Source organism: Typopeltis vanoorti, chromosome 2, assembly GCF_054136105.1.
Source record: "Typopeltis vanoorti isolate ZY-2024b chromosome 2, IOZ_Tvanoo_1.0, whole genome shotgun sequence".
NCBI classification, from domain to species: domain Eukaryota; kingdom Metazoa; phylum Arthropoda; class Arachnida; order Uropygi; family Thelyphonidae; genus Typopeltis; species Typopeltis vanoorti.
The window spans coordinates 173,109,728-173,130,553 of NC_143550.1; the positions used below are offsets into that span (position 1 = coordinate 173,109,728).

Consider the following 20,826-nt stretch of genomic DNA (forward strand, 5'->3'; position numbering starts at 1 on the left):
AAAAAATGTCAAGACAGGTGTCAACTCCCTTGCACATTCCTTCAGAATACGCGGTGATATATTATCAAGTCCCACAGCCTTGTTAACATCTAGTTTACTCAACTCCCCATACACCTCTTGCTCACTTACAGTCAGTCTCTCCTCCCCATCATCAACTGCTCACAATCTCTCCATGAACTCATATTCACAAGATTGAAAGACCTTTATGAATTGCTCATTAAGTAGCTCCACCACCCATTCTGCAACAGCTGTCTTTATATCATTTTCTCCTATCAATGTCATCCTTCCATAATCATTCTTTCTTTTGCTGGCTACATATCGAAAGAACTCCTTAGGATTATTTTGGCTTCATTAGCTAACTGCTGTTCATGCCTCTCTTTAGCTACTCTCACCAACCAAGTCACACCCTCCTTGCCTGGTCTTTGTAGACCTCATGGAATTGGTTATTTCCACGTCTCTTATGCTGCCTCCACAATGCCCTTTTTCTCTGTATCGCATGCTTAATCTCTTTATTCATCCATCTCACACCTACCTTATTTAACCTTCTCACCCTTGGAATAAATTTAGACATTGCATCTACTAGATAGTTTTTTAAAATCTCCCAAGCTGCATTGATCTCTTTTCCAGCTAACTCCTCATTCCATGCTACACCCGCAAGCTTTCTCCTGAGCTCTTCATAATCGCCCCCCTTGATATAGTTCCACATATACCCTTTTCTCACAGAGTGGTGGATGATTTGACACCTCATTTATAATTACATCCTCTGATGAGATGACCAAATCCAAGACCCTCAATCCTCTATAACAACATCCAACCAAGTATTTGATTCCATTCAGCTCTATCTCACGCCATACTACCTCAAAAGCACTGGCACTATTTCCCTCTTGCATCTCTACTTTGTATGGAGATAACTCTTTCTCTATCATCAATATCACTCCCCCCCCTCCCTTTTTATCCCTTCTATCCTCGCGAAACACATCATTCCCTTCCATCTCTATTCCTGTCAGGATGTCATCCTCTTCCAACCATGTTTCACTTATTCCGACAATCTTTGGATGAATAGACGCAATTAATGCAACCATTTCATCTGCCTTGTTTCTTATACTTCTAGCATTTGTATACAAACACAATGCTCATTTCTGGATCTACAGCTATTTCCACTGATACCACTCGCTCCATGCTCGACTGGGGCCATTTCCCTTTCTGCTTATTCATTTTAAAACCCTTTTCGATTCCAACTGTTTCCTCTTGATCCCCGGTCATCCCATTTCTTTCTTGTCTACACATGCTCTCACCTCCTCTCGGAGCATCCACCTTTCTCACGCTGTGTATCCCTGAGCCTCCCTGATTCCCTGCTCCTCTTGCACACCCATTCTCTCATTTGCTATACTCATGCCACTCACTTCCTCATTTATAACCACCTCTTCAATCTCTCCTGTCTTACTCTCCTGCTCTTCCACATCACTTCCCGCTTAATCTGATTCATTCTCTCTCAATCTACTCACTTCTCTACCTTCCAGCAGCAGTCTCTCCATGCGACTCACAACATAACCACTCAAATGCAGTCCATCGCTCCCATACAGTTAACTTCTTCCTTAAACTCATTCCACACATTAACAAACTGTACTCCCATCTCCTCACACATTTCAGCCAGCATATCACTCATAATCCTTGCTCTCCACTTGATCTCACCGCATTCATACCTAGGCAACACACTGACTACCGTTCCTGTCACACTATTCTCTTTTATCATTCTAAGCAGCCTCCCGACATCCATTCTGACTTGCTCTTTGTTTTCTGTCAAATTCATTCGTGCCGATTAAAACCATCAACTCCTTTGCTCGCTCCCTCCTCATATCCAATGCCTCAATCACTCTGCTCATTCTACCGCCTGGAAAACATACATTGTGCATCCTGTTATATTGTTGTGACAGGGACTGATGTGAGAACAGAGGTTGATGAATTAGAGGCATTTTGGATATTGCGTAATCTGAAATGCAAATACAGTGTTGGGATGGGATATCAGCTCATATTTTAAGAGAATGTGCAGGGGAACTGGTGATGCCTTTGACTAGGCTGTTTAAGTCCCAAGAGAGTAGAAGGAGGGCAAAATATTTCTTTGCATAAAGGAGGATCTAAATCTCTGGCAGCAAATTATAGACCAAGCAGTATCTCAGGAATTGTGGTAAAAGTACTGGAAAAGTAGGTCAAAAAGATCACATCAGAAATGATGGATAAGATTATGATACTCTATAAGGGGCTGCTTGGCTTTCTGAAGGGTCAGTCATGCCTTAGTAATCTACACTGAGGGAACTGAGATACCAAAAAGTACTATATGACTGAGGAGAAGGCAGGTGACTAGTGGTGTGCCACAGTGCTCTGTGCTTGGACCTGCTGTTTAATTTGTAGATAAACAAAATAGGAAATAATTTGAAGGGAGATATTCAGTCATTTGCTAATGATGCGAAGTTGGGTAGGATAATAGTTAATCAGGATGATTAGCTTGCAGGATGATTTAAATTGGCTGACAGCGTAGGCAAAACATGATGGATATCAATTTAATATGGAAAAGTGTCAAGTTATGCATTTTGGAATACAAAGATTACAAGTTGTGTATCACACTGAGGGGAACTGTACTTCAGGAAATTGATGAAGCCAGGGATTTGGGGGTAGTAATAGATAGAGAGTTGAAGTTTAGAGGACATATTGCTAAATTAGCCAGGGTAGTCACTGGATCACTTGGTTATTGAAGAACACACAAGCATAGATAAGGGAGTTATAATTCCTCTTTATAAAGCCTTGATATTAGCCTGGATTACTGTGCTCAAGTCTGGTTATCTAGTTTCTTGGAGGATAAAGAAGTGGTGGAGATGAGTGACTAAGATGGTGATTGGTCTGTGGAATGCTTCTTATGAGGATAGATTGAGGGTTTGTAAAAGTTGGTTGATAGCCAAAATGGGGGGGGGGGGTATATGATAGAAACGTTTAAGTGGCTTAAAAAGATTTTAGTCCACGCTGTTAGCCTAGTGCAGTGATGGCGAACCTTTTTACCTAGGTGTGTCAAACTTTTTTTTTTTAAATATTGACGTTGTTGATGTGCCACTTGCATACATGCATTATAAATGTAACCACATAATCATAGTGACTTATACATATACTTATACTTATACATGGTGACTTATACATATCATATTATGCTATTTATTTAATAGGACATTGATATAAAATCTATGAATTCATATTATACAATTAATTTAATAAACTGAAATTACAAACTTACATTACATTTAATGACTTTTCTGTTGCTGACTACTGGTAGAAAGTTCTTTCAATGAACAAACCTACCTTTGCCTTAACTGAGAGCGATCTTACACAATTTATCGCAGTTTTTTCATCAGAATACCAATATTTTTCGACATCCAAGGTGTGTCACCTGAAACCCTCAAGTGTGTCAGTGCTGACATGCGTGTCATAGGTTCGCCATTACTGGCCTAGTGGCTGTGCGCTTCGCAACCATATGCCTGGGGAAGGAGTGTCCTAGGTTCGATTCCCATCTGTGACGTGAGGAGCTGAAGTATCTTCCTTAGCCATAGCCAAGTTAGCTGGTCTTGAGCATGGACAGTAGGGTTTTCCCCCAGTTTATTCTGGGGTTTTTCATTCCACAAAGCAGGCAAACCAGCCTTGAGAACTCAACGCCATCATGGACAAAGGATACACCGTGGCGTAGGGCTGACCACCTTATCCTGTAAACGGTTTAGGTCCATTGATTAGAAAACCCTCGACACCACAAGGTAAAAGAGAGATAAAGGAAGATGGGATAAAAGGGTTTTATAGGATTGATGCAGGGGAAATATTTAAGCATTTTGTTAGAGGGGTAAGAATAAGCGATCATTCCTGGAATTTAGGCTAAGATGTAGTTAGCAATGGTATGAGGACTAGATTTTTCACTTGGAGAGTGGTGAACGGATGTAATAAGTTGCTTCAGTCACTTGTGCATGCTTTGTTAATGGTTTTTCAAAGAGAGAGATGCAATTGATATTGTGTCCCCCAATGATAACTTTTAGGACTTCATGGAGGTGCCATGAAATAATAATAATATTTATGAATACATACCATTCATATTGGGTCGCTTGGTGTCGCACGGATTAGATCGTCGGCTTGTCGAGAGCTCCTGAAAAGATCAGTATTATTTTGTGTTATCATTAGATATTTTACCAGAATTTTAAGTAGTATTGTTTGCTTTTTGTTTCTTGGTGTGTCTGTGCAATTTTTGCGTGTTTTCTGTTATTTTAATTATTATTTTTAAGAAAAGATAGCGTACACATGGCACCGATAAAGAAAAAAATGGCGGCCAGGTCGCCATGCTTACTTAAGAGTTTTGATGTAAAAGAATTTATGCAATGTGCTGTCTGTGAGATGTATGCCTTGCGAAGAGCGGTAGGAGTCTGGTTAGAAAGTGATAGTGGAGTTAATATGTGTAGAAAGTATAAAGAGAATGAGGACTTCAAGCGTGTTTCGTGTATTGAGACTGATATCGTTAACGGTAGTCAGAATGTAGAAAATGGCGGTGTACTAGAGAATTGCGTGGTAGTGTCAGATATGTGTGAGAGCGTCGCTGAAAGTGTAAATGAAGGTAGAAACACCGAAGGAATGGATGATTTGATCGGTAATGAAAATGGTGAGATAAATGCGAGTAGCGAAATTGCCCGTTTAAATGGCGCGATACACAGAGCCAAACGACAACTGGAGCGTATGCAAAAATGTGTGTTGAACGTACCGACAAATAACCGGCGGAAGTCTGTGACGGCAAATAATAGAATGTACGTAAACGTCAATAAAATGAAGGAGCGAGTGCTGTATGGGGATTCGCTATTAAGAGGCGTAATAATTGAGAGTTTAACGAAGTCGTACCAGCCGGGTGCGAACATAAAGGACGTCAGCGAATCTATTCGACTGCAAAAACAGAGGGTGAAAGAGATGATAATAGTGGCAGGAATGAATGATTTGAAAGAGGACAAAATGGAAATGATAGAGGATGTGAGGGAGTTGTTTGAGGTAGCAAAAGAGAAGAGTGAGAGAGTTAGGATGGTGAGTATCTTACCGCGGTATGACAGCGAAGTGTTTAGAAGGAGGGCCATAATTGCCAATGACTTTATGCGTGGGTTATGCATGGAGAGTGGTGTGGAATTTGTGGATGTGTGGAATGAGTTCGATGGGCGAAAGGACTTATATAAGATGGATGGGTTACATTTGAATGGAGTTGGTGTACGGAGACTTGAAAGAGTGTTGATGAATGATGCGGAAGTGGATGTACAGACTCAGGGAAACTAGATTTATTAAGAGGGGGGGAGTAGATATGCAGACTTTAGGGGGGGCAGTTAAGTGTATGAATGAGTATATTATGCCCGGGCGAGTACGACGGACAACAAATCAGAATGGTATAATTAGTATAAGGAATCAAAGTAGGGATGGGACAAATGGGCTTCTGCGATTCATGTACACTAATGCCAGGAGTATTAGGAACAAGAAGGAAGAGTTTTTGGCCATGGTTGGCACTTCCAGGCCACAGGTTGTCGGTATTGGTGAAACATGGCTGACAGAAGATGATAAAGCTAGTGGGATTGAATGCGATGGGTATAGCGTGTTCAGGAGTGACAGGGTGAATAAAAAGGGGGGAGGAGTGTTATTGATGATAGCTGATGAGCTTCAGCCAAGGAGTATAGAAGTTGAACTGCAGGATGGGGAAAAAAACACATTTGAGGCTGTTTGGTGTGAGATACAATCTAGCAGAACAAAATATACAATTGGGTGCTGCTATAGACCGGGTGATGGAGTGGATGGTGGGAATAGTATGCATAAGCATATAGAAGAAATGAATGGAAGGAGGGTAATTATTATGGGTGATTTCAATTATGGTAACATTGACTGGAAAGAGGAGAGGGCACATGGGAGGAAGGAATTGGATTTTATGCAGTTATTAAGAGACAACTATCTACGGCAACATGTATTGGAAAATACCAGGGGGCAGAGAGTGCTGGACCTAGTAATTGCAACTGAGAATGTAGCTGTAACGAACATGACCATGTTGCCACCAATTGGTGAGAGTGACCATAAGGTCATGACTTGGGAGGTGGCTAAAGGAGTCGAATTTACAATTGAGATAGGGTATATGTGGAATTACCGAGCTGGTAAGTATGACAAGCTTAGGTGTGTGCTTGGCTCAATGCCATGGCAGGTAAAACTGCAAGGGCTGGATGTTGATGGTGCATGGGAGGTGGTTAAGAACTGTTTGCAGGAGGCAATGGTTGACTGTATACCAAGAGTCCGAATAATAAATCAGGTAGGGGTTAAATGGATGAATAACACTATTAAGCTTGAGCTGCAAAAAAAGAAACAATTGTGGAGGGAATTTAAGGAGAAGGGTGACCATCAGGTGCATGAACAGTATAAAGCTCAGACCAGGATGGTAACAAGGGTGGTAAGAAAAGCAAAAGCAGATTACGAAAGGAAATTGGCCATGCAGGCTAAAGAGAATCCCAAACAGTTTTTTCAATATGTTGCAAGTAAAAGGAAAAATGCTCATGGTAGAATGATCTTAAAAAACGCTGAGGGTAGGGAGGTAACTGAATCAGTCGATGTTGTGGAATTACTGAGCGAGCACTTTGCAAGAGTATATCATCCAGGTGGTGGCTTTGCGGAAATGGAGGAACCAACAGCTTATACTGGAATTGTGATGAATGAGGTAGAGGTAACTAGTCTATTACAGAACCTCAATGTCAATACATCTGTGGGATTGGATGGTATACCAGCTCGTGTCGTACGTGAAGCGGCCAAAGAATTGTCAGTGCCCTTGACCATTTTGTTTAATTTGAGCCTCAGGACTGGGTCAATCCCAAGGGGGTGGAAAGAGGGGAAAATAGTTCCACTGCACAAAGGTGGTTCCAAGGCTGCTGTTGAAAATTACCGGCCAATCAACATAACAGGAATCATTATCAAGGTCTTAGAGAAAATAGTCAAGAGAAAAATACAAGATTGGATAGAAGAAAATGGGATACTGTATCGGGGACAGCATGGTTTTGTGAAGGGTAGGTCATGCCTCAGTAACTTGCTCACGTATTATAACACAGTGACGGCTGAACTGGATAAGGGTAATGGGTGTACAGTGATTCTACTGGACCTTGCTAAGGCCTTCGACAGGATACCACATGGAATTCTAATCAGTAAATTGCAGCATATGGGAATGGACATAGGGTTGGTGAGATGGATAGGAGGGTGGTTGACGGAGAGATATCAGAGAGTGGTTTACTCAGGAGTAGAGTCCAAAAGACGGCCTGTGACTAGTGGTGTACCACAAGGATCTGTTCTTGGACCACTGCTGTTTAATTTGTTCATAAATGATATAGGAAAGGATCTGAGAGGAACAGTTCATTTGTTTGCGGATGATGCGAAGTTGGGTAGGGCAATAGTGAATGCAGATGACGTCAAAATTTTGCAGGATGATTTGGATAGATTGGAGGTCTGGGCTAGGGAGAATGGATGTCAATTTAATGTGGCAAAATGTAAGGTTATGCATTTTGGGGTGAAAAGATGGGAGGCAGTTTACTGCATTGGTGGAACCGTGCTCCAGGAAATTGATGAGGCACGAGATTTAGGAGTGTTGGTGGATAAGGAATTGAAATTTAGGGGACACATTGCAAAAGTGGCCAAATCAGCTCATCAAATCACTTGGTTGCTGAAGAATACGTTGACAAGCAGAGACAAGCAGGTTATTGTTCCTCTGTATCGAGCCTTGATAAGACCTCATCTCGACTACTGTGCTCAGATTTGGTCACCTAGGTTTCTTCTTGATGGGGAGGAGGTGGAGAGGATCCAGAGGCGAGTGACCAAGATGATAGCAGGTCTGTGGAATGAACCGTATGAGAACAGGTTGAGGATTTGTGGGTTGCAAAAATTGGTTGATAGGCGGAGGAGGGGAGATATGATTGAGACATTCAAATTACTGAAGGGTTTCTATAAAATTAATTCAGAAGATATTTTTGAGAACAGGGCTGGTTGTGGGAGGACTAGGGGACATCCATGGAAACTGGGCAAAAGTGTGGTTAGTAAAGGTGTTAGAGCTGGGTTCTTTACTTTTAGAGTAGTGAATGAGTGGAATGCGCTCCCTGAGTCTGTGGTGGATGCTGTGACAGTGAATGAGTTTAAGGCGAGGTATGATAGATACTGTATGAATGTCGAATAGTTGTGATGAAAATGATTTGGGGCCTCCCTCGATGAGTCTAATGACTCCCTGGAGTTGCCCGTAATAATAATAATAATAATAATAATACCAGAAGCATCAGAAATAAGGGAGATGAAATGTTTCACTGATTGAGCTTACTTGTCCACTAATTGTTTGAATAAGTGAACCTTGGTTGGATAAAGATCATATCCTGATGAGAATAGAAATGGAAAGTTATGTTTTTCATGAGGATGAAAAAAAAACAATATGGAGAGGTTTGCAGCTGATTATAGCAGGAGAATTAGTGGAGATACAAGAGGTAAATAGTTGTAATAGTTTTGAGGCAGTATGGTGTGAGGCAAAGATTGATAAGAAGAAATATTTAGTCAAATGTTGTTATAGACTAAGGAATGTGGAGTTTACTGACAAACAAATATACAGGCAGTCCTTGGGTTACAGATGATCCGACTTATGGCGCTCTGTACTTAAGCTCCTAAGACTCCCCATAAGAATAATTAAATTAATAACTTGGGAACTAGTTTCTTCTGTGCATGTAAACAAACTTGCATGGCGTAAGCTGTTCGTTCACACAGCATCTTTACACCAGCAGCTAGTCTCATTGTTTATATGGTCGTTTACACACAGCATCACTTTTGTCTTAACTTTTTTTTTTTTTTAATTCGATATTCGATTTTGTGAGTCTGTGATTACCCTTATGACCATGCCTCCAAACCAAAAGTCCACTGCAAGTCCAGGTGAGCCAGCAACGAAGAGAAAGGTGATTGCAATGGAAACGAAAGTAGAAATAATTAAGTGTTCTGAGAGAAGCCAGATGCCATCATTCATTGGGAAAGCATTAACAGGAGCAGGACGATCATTAAAGGTAATTTTAATTGTGGTAATATACAGGGTGTTCGGGATAAATTTGACATATTTATAATTAATTATATTTTTCCGTAAGTTACATGTATTAACACACACTTCTCTTCATTTAAAAGTTTGGACCCTTCTTCATTCATATACAAGATGTCAGAAAGGATGGATAGCTGGAACCCACCTGAATCATGGAAGAGAATAACTTGTATCATGATGATTCGTGCCCGCCATCAAAATAAGGATATTACGACTGCTGCCCAATGCTCCCTGAATACAGTAAAAACAATCAGGCATGAACTAGAGACTTGCAATGGTGACTACGAGGATGTAGCAAGAAGAAAGATCCCTAGCAGACGATCTGATTGCGTTCGTACAGCAGAATTCCTCGCAAATCTGCAGGAACAGGTGTTGAAGAACCCTGGCATTGGAATTCGGGCTTTGTTCGTGGAGTTGCTAACTGTAGTCAAGCCCTGGATAACAAGGGTAGCCAATGGTAGGATGTATGTATGGCAGCAGGATTTGGCCCCTTGCACACTTCTGGGAAAAGTCAAAAATGGTTGTCTGAAAATTTCTACGACTTCACCAGTCCAAATGTTTGGCCTCCAAACTCCCCAGACCTTAACCCCATGGATTATTTTGTATGGGGCGCAGTTGAAAAAGACACCAATCGCACTTCCAGTAATACAAAAGCCCAGTTAATGGATAAAATTAAAACAGTTTTTGCGGCCCTTCCCAGGGAGACTGTAGCATCAGCTTGTTCGAGGTTCCGAAGCAGAATTGAAGCTGTGATCGATGCTAATGGTGGTTATTTTGAGTAAATCTTGTTGATAGTATTGTAATTAACTCTGCCTGTAATGTTTTTTTGTCAATTCATTAAATTTAATAGATACAAAGAAGATTTTCTTTTTCCTTACGAAACTGTCAAATTTATCCCGAACACCCTGTATATTGGAATGAAGAGAGATAGCATTTGGATGTAAGGAAAATGAATTTCTCGAGTTCTTGAGAGACAACCCACAGCTTGTTGAAGATTGAATACATTAACCGTTCTGCCAACCAGGCTGTCATGTAAAGTGTAATAGTGTGAAATTGAAATAGTCAAAAATATAACAGAAAATATATACTTTTTGCATATTTATATTCTGTATTTTACAGTGATTCTAGTTGTAAGGATAGCATATTTTCATTGATGTATCAACATAAAATTTAATTAATTTTACTTTCTTTAGGTTCGATGTAGCTGATCGACAATTTCATTCACTGGAAGCTACGTGGAGAATGTTAATGGAAAATCCAAATGATGTCAAAGAACTAATTCCAGAGTTTTTCTACCTTCCAGATTTTCTTTTGAACATGAATGGTAATATTTGAAATATTATATTAACTTTATGATATTCAGTTGATATTCCATTTTCTCATAGTATGTATGAAGTCACTTGTTAATATCTATAACCTTCATCTTAAACAAAATCCATTATTTCATGTTAATGTTTATGGTGAATGTGTTAGTGGTTGTAGAAGTACAGTGGTTATCATGCTACCAAAAATTGTAGCAGATCTGGATCCTGTAATGATCTAAAATTCTTGAACCTGATACTTGATGGATGAGTGTGATTCTGTTTCAAGGGGAATTTTCATACTCATAGGTGATCAATCACCAAAGCCTCATCTTACTAGAATAGTGTTTTCCCCCTCAGTTGAAATATCAACTTTTATAAAAAGTCTAAAAATGATAAAAAATAACTTTTCCTGGTGCATATTTTAAATAAGTGATTTTATCACAGTTTTCTCTCTGAATAAAAGGAAGATGTTCCAATATATTGTCTATAAAACTAACCTCTGGAGAAGTGCAAATAGTTTGAGTCTAATTTGGCATGAATTCTCTCAACTGTTAACTGTGCATGTCTGTTGACTTGCCCACATAAACAAAAATTAGTTCTTTAATGAACAGCATGGCATCAAACTTAATTTTGTCTTTGTGCCATTTCTGTGAATCAGAAGGAAAATTATTATTATGTGATACTTCAGGGAGTCCAAAGACTCATCGAGGGAGACCAACCTACTCTACAACTCTGTCTCCACAACTCAATCCTCCAACAAACCGCAACTACACCATCTACCACCCACCACCACCACTATTATTTTCACACTCACAAACATCTATGCCCACAGCAGGATTTGAACTCACAGCCTTTTGGCTGGAGAGTGGATATGCTAACCACTCGGCCGGAAAACAGCATTTCTTGTTATTATCATCTTGACTGTCTGTAGTAATTGTAATCTGAGTCATTTTTGTCATCTTTTCTGTTTTGATATGTTCCTAAGCTTCCCTGTTTCATTAATTGACTACTAGGAATATCTAGGAATATTGTTCAACAGGAATTGCAAACCATGTTGAAGTCTTAAAGTTACCATAGAGATTACTAGTTGACTGAGATGAAAGTAAATACATTAGGTAATTGATTTACAGTGGTTTAAAGTAATTTATACAGATTCTCTTGAAATTAATGCAATTCTCTGTTTATGATATCGGTGCTGTTATCAAATTTATTCTAGAAGTTAACATTGTGCCTTTTTAAAAACTTTATCCTTAAAATAAAAAGTGAAACTGGAAACATGTCTTGTTGTAACAGCACAAGTTCAACTACCAGTGAAAATATTGCTTAAAGACCATGCAAACATGTAATGTTAGAATTAAAGATGGAAGTTATTAGAAGAATAGAGAGTGAGTATTTATATCCTACTCTTTGTAGAGCCACAATTCATCCTTCCACTTTAACATCATCATGAAATACCTTGGGGGGGGGGAGGATCTTTTGATAATAATAATAATAAATGAAATTTCACATCATTATATTACATCATTATAAGCAGCAGACTAGAATAATCATAACTGTTGTACAGAAAGCATAGTCTGAGTATAAAAAGAAACTGGCTCTGTGTGCTAAAGACAACCCACAAGAATGCTTCAAGTAAAAAAAAAGAATGAATATGAAAGAATAACTCTTCCTAAATGCTGATGGTGTGAGGGTTGGAGATACAGAGGAGGTTGTTCAACTAATGATTGTCCATTTTTGTTAAAAGCTATCAACCTGGTATATGCAACACTGCACTCACTGCTATCTCCTCACTGGATTTAGAAACACAGGCGTATGAGGACTAGGTATTAGAGCTACTGCATGAATAAGAATTCAGTAATAGATAATGGAATATCAGGAAGGGTGCTAAAAGTGTGTTCACTGAACTGGGTATTCCTTTGACCAGGTTATATAATTTGAGTCTCAGAACAGGGAAGATTGAGCAGGAATGGAAAGAATGTTTGGTAATCCCATTACACAAGGGTGGTACAAAGACTGATGTATCCAACTACTGACCAACCAAATATCTCAGGAGTGGTAGTGAAGATTTTGAAAAAAATGGTTAGGGTCTGAATTCAGAAATGGATTGACAGTGTATCTCTACTTTGCAATGAACAGCATGGGTTTACTAAGTTAAGGTCATGTTTTAGCAACTTGTTCACATTCTATAATAATGTTACCATCGAACTAGACAAGGCAAATGGATACACCATGATACGTTTGGATTTTGATAAGGCTTTTGACAGAATACCGCACGGTAGACTGTTACATAAATTGGAGAACATGAGTTTGGACACTGGTGACAGAGAATGACTACGATGATAACTAGAACAGGCATAGGGTAAAACAATTGTAAAGGCTTAGGCCTATATAAATTTTGGACATGATGTAATGGTAGTACTACCGATAACCAGTACAAAGATTAATAAAAAAAATATAAATAAAATAATAATAATAACCAGTGGTGTACCAAAAGGATCAGTACTTGTTCCACTGTTATTCTTATTCAATCTGCACATTAATGATATTAGGAAGGATTTGACACGTGACATACAGCTATTTGCTGATGATGAAAAGATAGGTAGGATAATTGGGAATGCTGTTTGATACACAATTCTTGCAGAATGATTTAAACAGACTGGAATTGTGGGCATGGGAAAATAGATGGCATTTTGCCTCTTTACAAGGCCTAGATAAGACCTCACTTAGACTATTGTGCACAGGTCTGGTCTCGTTTCCCTTGTGATTCTGATATAGTGGAGAGAGTGCAAAAGAGAGTGTTAAAAATTATATTTGGATTGTGGAATACTAATTATGAAGACAGTTTGAGAATTTGTAGACTGCAGACACTAGCAAACAGGAGAAAGAGGGGTGATATGATTGAGACTTACAAACTTCTGAAAGGGTCATACAGGATTTCAATTGATGGAATTTTTCAATTTATGAAGAGTGGGGAAAGAACAAGAGGGCATCTTTTGAAGCTGAGAATGAATGCTGCTAAGAAGGGGATGAGTGCAAGCAGTGTGGACGAATTCAAGAATAAGTATGATAGCTGGTGCGTGTAGTATGTATCCTCCCTCGATGAGTCCCTGATTCCCTGGTGGTCTCTTTTAATAATAATAATTACTAACTTCCTGTCAACAATTATTTCCCTCCAGATTATTCTGTTATCTGTCAACATTCCAATATTATCAAATTTATATTTCTGTCTTTTAAGGCACTTTTAACTATCATTCCACCTACATCTTGGTCTTCCTGCGGGTCTTTTTCTGTCTCCTGGCAAAGAACACTTGTTTAGCTAATCTTTCCTCTCCCATTCTGTTTAAGTGGCCATACCATCTGAGATTAGCTCTGCTACATTCCTGAATGCTAGCGATGTCAAGTTATTTCTTAATATCCTTGTTTTTAATATAATACTGCCATTGATGCCATCTATTCTGTCCCCCAATCTTTCTCAGGAGACTCTCATATCTGTGGTCTCCAGTCTTTGATCAAGAGTTTTATTTCTAACCCAGCTCTCATATCCATAAGTTAAAATTGTTTTGAACACAGAGTCTTGTATACAGAGTTTAGTGTTTTGACTGATCTCTCTCTTATTCCATGTAAATTGATTCAGTTGACTTCCTACCATACCAGCTTTGCTAATTCCGCTGTCTATTTACAAATTTAATTTGTCATCTTCACTAAAAAGTGTTCTTAAATAGCTGAAATGTTTTAGAATGCAGTTGATGTTTTCAATGTTTCTGCCTATTTCCACTGTCTTTGTCTTTTGAATGCTGATTTTCATACCAGAATTATTACACCAGTTTGGTTAGGAAATCCTGCAGACTTGTTCTGGATTTATTTAGGAGTATAGTATCATCTGCATAAAGTAAAGAGTTAAGATTAACATCTCCAATTTTGATATCAAGTGTGTAATACCACTTTCTTTCATAATGTGATCCACATAGATGATGAATAACAGAGTGAATAATGTACATCCTTGTATGACACTGGATTTAACATCAACCCATCTTCCTGTATCTTCTCAATTCTAACTACTGACTCACAACTTAAATAGAGATTATGTATTGCTTGATATAACATCCCATTTACACCATATAACTGGAGTGTTTTTAACAGCTTTCCTCTTGTCACCTTGTCATATTCCTTTTCCCGATCTACAAAACTTAAATACAGATCCTTGTTATATCCATGATTTCTCAACTATTTGAATTTAAGTGAAATTCTGATCCTTGAATTGAAAACCTGACAACCTCTGTTTGGCCAGAATCCAGCTTGTTCTTCTTCAAGCTTCCCTTCCATAATTTTTCTTAGTGGTTTCTCAAGAATAATTACAAAAATCTTACCACAAACACTCAGTAGAAAAATTCCTCTGTAATTCTCACATTCACCTTTGTTCCCTTTTTTTTTTTATAGATGTTTACTATGAGTGCTCTACTCTAGTCATCTAGAATTCGACCTTCTGAGTAAGGCTTCTGAATTATGCAGTGTAGCCACTGTAAAACTTTTGTCCTTCATATTTTAGCATTTATGGTTGAATATCATTTACTACTCCAGCTGCTTTTCCACATTTCAGGTTTGTGATAGCTTTTTCTACTTCAAGTATAGATATATATTTTTCAGATTACATTGCTGTTATGTATTTTCTACTACCATTCTGTCACTGCTTGTTTCATTTAGCAATCGTTCAAAGTAATTACTCCATACATAAAGAATATCTTTATCCTCCATTTACTTGTCCCCTTTAACATCTCTAATTCCTTTTACAGTACTCTTTCCTCCATTTCTGAGCCTTTTGAAGAGCACCAGAATATTTTATCCTTCCTGGTATTTATTTTCTGTGTTCTTACCAAAGTCTTTCCATCACTTTTGTTAACTAATTTTGAATATCTCAGGACATCTGAGATATTCAAAATAGCACATCTGAGGCTATCTGGTGTGTGATTGAGGCCAGCAGAATAAAATATACAGTGTTGGGTGCTGCTATAGATCAGGGGATGGAATAGGTGATAGAGATAGTATGCATCGGCAAATAGACTCAATGAATGGAGGATAGGTAATTATTATGGGGGATTTCAACTATGATAATATTGATTCGGAAGAGGAGAGGACACATGGCTGGAAGGAAATGGATTTTATTAAGTTACTAAGGGATAATTATCTGAGACAGCATGTAATGAAATGTACTTTGAGAGTGCTCAATCTAGTAATTGCATCTGAGAATTTGTCTATAAAAAATATGACCATGTTACCACCAATTGGTGAGAGTGATCATATGGTATTGACCTGGGAGGTGGCTAAATGTGTGGAATTTTCATTAAAATAGGGTATATGTGGAATTACTGGGCTGTTAAGTATGACAAGCTTAGGAAATTGCTTGGTTCAGTGCCATGACATGTAAAACTCCAAGGGCTGGATGTTGATAGTGCATGGGAAATGGTAAAGCAGTGTTTGAGGGAAGTAATGGCTGACTTCATACCTAGAGTCAGGAGAGTAAATCAAGTGGGAGTTAAATGGATGAATGTCATCATTAAGCTGGAGCTGCAAAAAAAAAAAAAAAAAAAAAAACCATTGTGGAGGTAATTTAAGGAGAAAGGTCACCAACAGGCACATGAACAGTACAAGGCACAGGCCACAAGGGTAACTAGTGTGGTAAGAAAAGCAAAAGCAGATTATGAAAGGAAGTTAGCAACGCAGGCTAAAGAGAATCCCAAACAGTTCTTTCGATATGCTGCAAGTAAAAGAAAAAAATGCATATGGCAGAATGATTTTAAGGAATGCCGATGGTAGGAAGGTAACTGAATCAGTCGAAATAGTAGAATTACGAAGTGAAAACTTTCCAAGAGTATATCATCCAGGTGGTGATATTTCAGGAATGAGGGAACTGAGGTGAATGAAATGGAGGTGCATAGCATATTACAGAACCTTAATGTGAATACATCTGTGGGATTGGATAGTACACCAGATCGAGTCTTATGTGAAACAGCAAAGGCATCATCATCAGTGCCCTTGACCATATTGTTTAATCTAAGTAAGTCTCAGCTCTGAGTTAGTCCCAAGGGGGTGGAAAGAGGGGGAAAATAGTTCCATTGCATAAAGGAGGCTCCAAGACTGCCGTAGCAAATTACCAACCAATCAGCATATCAAGAGTCATTGTCAAAGTATTGGAGAAGTGGATCAAGAAGAAAATTCAGGAATGGAAGATGAAAATGGGATACTATACGTGGGGCAGCATGGTTTTGTGAAGGTAGATCATGCCTCAGTAACTTGCTCACGTTTTATAATACAGTGACAGCTGAATTGGATAAGGGTAATGGGTTTACAGTGATACTGCTGGACTTTGCAAAGGCCTTGGACAGGATATCACATGGAATTCTAATCAGTAAACTGTAGCACATGGGGATGGATAGAGGATTATATGATTTGATGGATAGATGGGTAAAGTGGTAGCTGGTCTATGGAATAAACCTAACGAGAACAGGTTGAAGATTTGTGGGCTACAGAAACTGGTTGATAGGTAGAAAAGGGGTGATATGATTGAGACATTCAAATTACTGAGGGGGTTTTACAAGATTAATTCAGAGGAAATTTTTCAGAAGAGGTTTAATGGTGGGAGAACTAGAGGCCATCCATGGAAACTGAGCAAGAGTGTTAGAACTAGGTTTTTATTTGGAGAGTGGTGAATGAGTGGAATAAGCTGCAAGAGTCTGTTGTGCTATGACTGTGAATGAGTTCAAAGCAAAGTATGATAGATACTGTGTGATTACTGAATAGTTCTTGACATGATGTTCAGGGCCTCCCTCGATGAGCCTAAGGACTCCTTGGTGTTGCCAATAATAATAATAATGTCTTCTGCACCAGTTACCATTCTACCATTTGCATTCATTGACATCATCTTACCATAATCATTCTTCCTTCTACATGCTACATATCTGAAAAATTTTAGAGTTTTTCTTGCCATGATTTGCTAATTTCTGTTCATACTGTAGTTTTGATGTTCTTACCCACTGAGTCTCCTTCCTGGCTTGCTCTTTATACTCCTCATGGAATTGATTGCTACCATTCCTCAGTACTGGATGTTCGTGTGAGGAGAGGGGCAGAACTGTCAACTGACCACCACCTTGTTGTTTGCACTCTATGGCTGCAGAAACCAAATGCTACCATCAACACTTGTAGACCAAAGCAGCTATACCGCCGGCAAAGGTTGGTCGATTGCCGGCAAAGGTTGGTCGATTGGTAGAGCCTCTGCTACTAATGGCTCAGTTAAGTAAGTTTGAGCGCGGTTAGTAGTTGGAAGGGGGCCAATCGTTCGATGCTGTTGGCACACTCTCCCTCGATGAGTCTTTGGACTCCCTGGAGGTGTCAAATAATAATAATAATAATAATAATAATAATAATAATAATTATTCATCTTGTGCTGCCTTCACCATATTCTCTTCTTCCAAATTTCATGTAATGGAATGCATTCACCATATCCATACATGAAATATTGCTATTCTCAAGTCATTTGTCACGTCTTTTCTCTGTTTTCCTTTATCCTAACTTGTCCATTGTTATCCACCTTCTCATCTCACTTTGCATATTCTTCATTTCACTTCTTATTCTACTCAACTCATTTTTCAAGTCTTTCATCCTGGCAATTACACTGTCAGTCTATTATTTGTTATTTCAGTTTCCTCATTCTGACTTTCTTTAACTTCCAGTGTCACTCACTTTCATTTCTTCAGCTATACTTTCTTTCTTTTGCTTACATAGTCCCAATCACTTCTGTTCTGTAATTTATACAATTATTTGCCCCTGCAATTGTTTCCATTCTTATTTGATTCATACTGTGATTTGTTCCCGCAATTACACACTCTTTCATTCTCAGTCTGCCAGTTTCGCATTTACCGATAACTCATAGTCCAACAGAATATCCTCCTTTCGACATATGCATACTCTCTCCTATTTCCTGTTCAGTCTCTCCACAAACACACTCTCCACATTCTCCCACATATACAAGTTACATTCACGACAATGTACCATTCTTGAAAAGTCCATACTGTAATTATGTTTGATTTTGATCGACACGATGTGCTGATTTCATTCATACTGCCATTTTGTCGTTTTCACCTCAAATCAAAGTCTGTTTTGAACACACAAATCTCCACAATCACTTAGTTACACTAAGCTATGAAAAATAAACCTACACCAAAACAAAAATCCAAATCATTACTTTACTACAAATATAAAACTTATCTTTTCCGTAGCAACTTTCAATAGCCTTTCACTAAGTTGCATTCTAGCACAAATGAAGAATATAATTTTTCATCCTATTACAATTTACATAGAAATTAAGTGAAAAACTTATTAAAATGCTCTCGTCCAGAGAATTTTAATAATATGTTAATAATATTTTACTACTTGTATTATTATTATTAACATCAGATCTCTATGGAGTCAAAAAAAACATTGCGGGAGGCATACGCTGTCACACATGAAGCCAGTCAAACTGTACCTTAAATTCATTCACTGATCTGCATTCACCATAATGTCAGGCAATGCATTCCACTCACATGCCACTCTCTATGCAAAGAACCTGCTCCTTATGTCCCTGCTCATGCCCTCCTTGTACAGCTTCCAAGTATGTCCCCTTTTTGTACCCCCTTTTCTCATTCTGTGAAAAATTTCTTCCACAATAACCCAGTTAACAGCCCTTTACCAACTTAAATATCTTGATCATATCCCGTCTCTTCCTCCTACTCACAAGGCTTTGCAAACTGCATTCTCTCAATTTGTCCTCACATCCAACAGACCTATTCCAATCTTAGTCAGTATTCTCTGGACCCTTTCCAATATATCCTCATTATCATGAAAATCAGAGGACCAAATCTGTGCAATAATCCATACGAGGTCTGATCAAGACCTTATACAATGGAGCCAGAACCTCTTTTGATGTCTTCACAACTTGTGCAGTGTGACCTCGGAACTACAGATCCTGGTCCACGACCATTCCAAGGTCTCTTATCTTCTTCCAAAATGTTGGTTGTTGGCTACTAAATTTCAGAACCTTACAATTTGCAACATTGAATTGGCAGTTCCATACTGTTGCTCACTCATACCATCTATTCAGGTCCTCCTGTAAGGGCACAACATCTGCTTGATTCCTCATTACTCTCCAGTTTTTCATCATCTGCAAACAGTCATATATCACAAGTTGAACCTATCCTACTATCATTAATATGCAAATTAAATAACAGTGGTCCCAAAATAGATCTCTATGGCACACCACTAGTGACTTTTCTCTTTCGAGATACCCCACCACCACCACCACACACACACACACACACACACACACAACTTGCTGATACCTTAAAAGCTGGTCACTAATCCAACTCACTAGTCTGTTATCCAATCCCATCTGCTTCAGTTTAGTGACCAACTTGTGGTGTGGCAATTTATCAGAAGTCTTTCTTTCATGTTTACGTGCTGATCAGAATACATTATTAACACTTTATAAACATACACATCACACTTTATAAACTAAATTAAAAACATAACGCTCGGAAAAGATGATTTATTAGTCAGTTTTGATGTTTATGTCCTTTTCACAAATGTCCCAATCAGTGAAAAAATTCTTCTCCTACAGAACAAATTTCTGCCCGACATTATGGCCCTCTTTGTCCACATGCTGCGTTCTGGTTATTTTGTGTGGCAAAATAAATTTTACCTACATAAAGAAGGTACGGCCATGGGCTCACTATTATCCCTCCAATTGCTAACTTTTATGTGGAAGCTTTTGAGCAAACAAAAAGCAAAAAAAAAAAAAAAAATTGGTTGCTCTTGATTCCTTTACTCTAAAACCTACAGTGTGGCTTAGATACATTGATGATGTTTTCGTTATCTGGCCACACGGCCGACAAACTTTAAACACATTCCTTAGCCACCTAAATAAAAAAACAACATGAATGCATACAATTTACTATTGAAATTGAAAATCAGAACTAGCTCCCTTTCCTGGATACACTGGTCACACGTCTTCCCTCAGGCAGTCTATCCTTCACAGTTTACCGCAAACTGACACATACTGGCCAACATACACATGCTAACTCATATCACCACCCGTCGCAAAAATTTGGAGTCATTAACACCCTTAAAAACAGAGCTATAACAATTTGCTCTAATCAACAAGCTCTTAAACAAGAATTAAAAATTATTAGCAACACATTTATAAATAATGGCTATAACAAAAATACTGTTAATAAAGTTCTTCATAAAACTTCATCAAAAAAGAATATAGATTACAGTAAAACCATAGCCATCCATACATTAAAGGGTTATTCAGAAAAAATCAATAGAATCCTACACCATTATAATCTCAATGCTACTTTT

The 20,826-nt window shown here is 38.5% G+C and overlaps 1 protein-coding gene across 1 annotated transcript in view; it reads left to right on the forward strand.

Annotated features, from left to right (window-relative positions):
- Positions 1–20,826, forward strand: part of LOC150109672 (neurobeachin-like protein 1) — a 1,254,229-nt gene that overhangs the window by 1,040,781 nt on the left and 192,622 nt on the right. Inside the window, exon 47 of the mRNA XM_090413954.1 lies at positions 10,324–10,454. Coding sequence (XP_090270080.1) covers positions 10,324–10,454 — 131 coding nt within the window. The remainder of the gene's footprint in view (positions 1–10,323; positions 10,455–20,826) is intronic.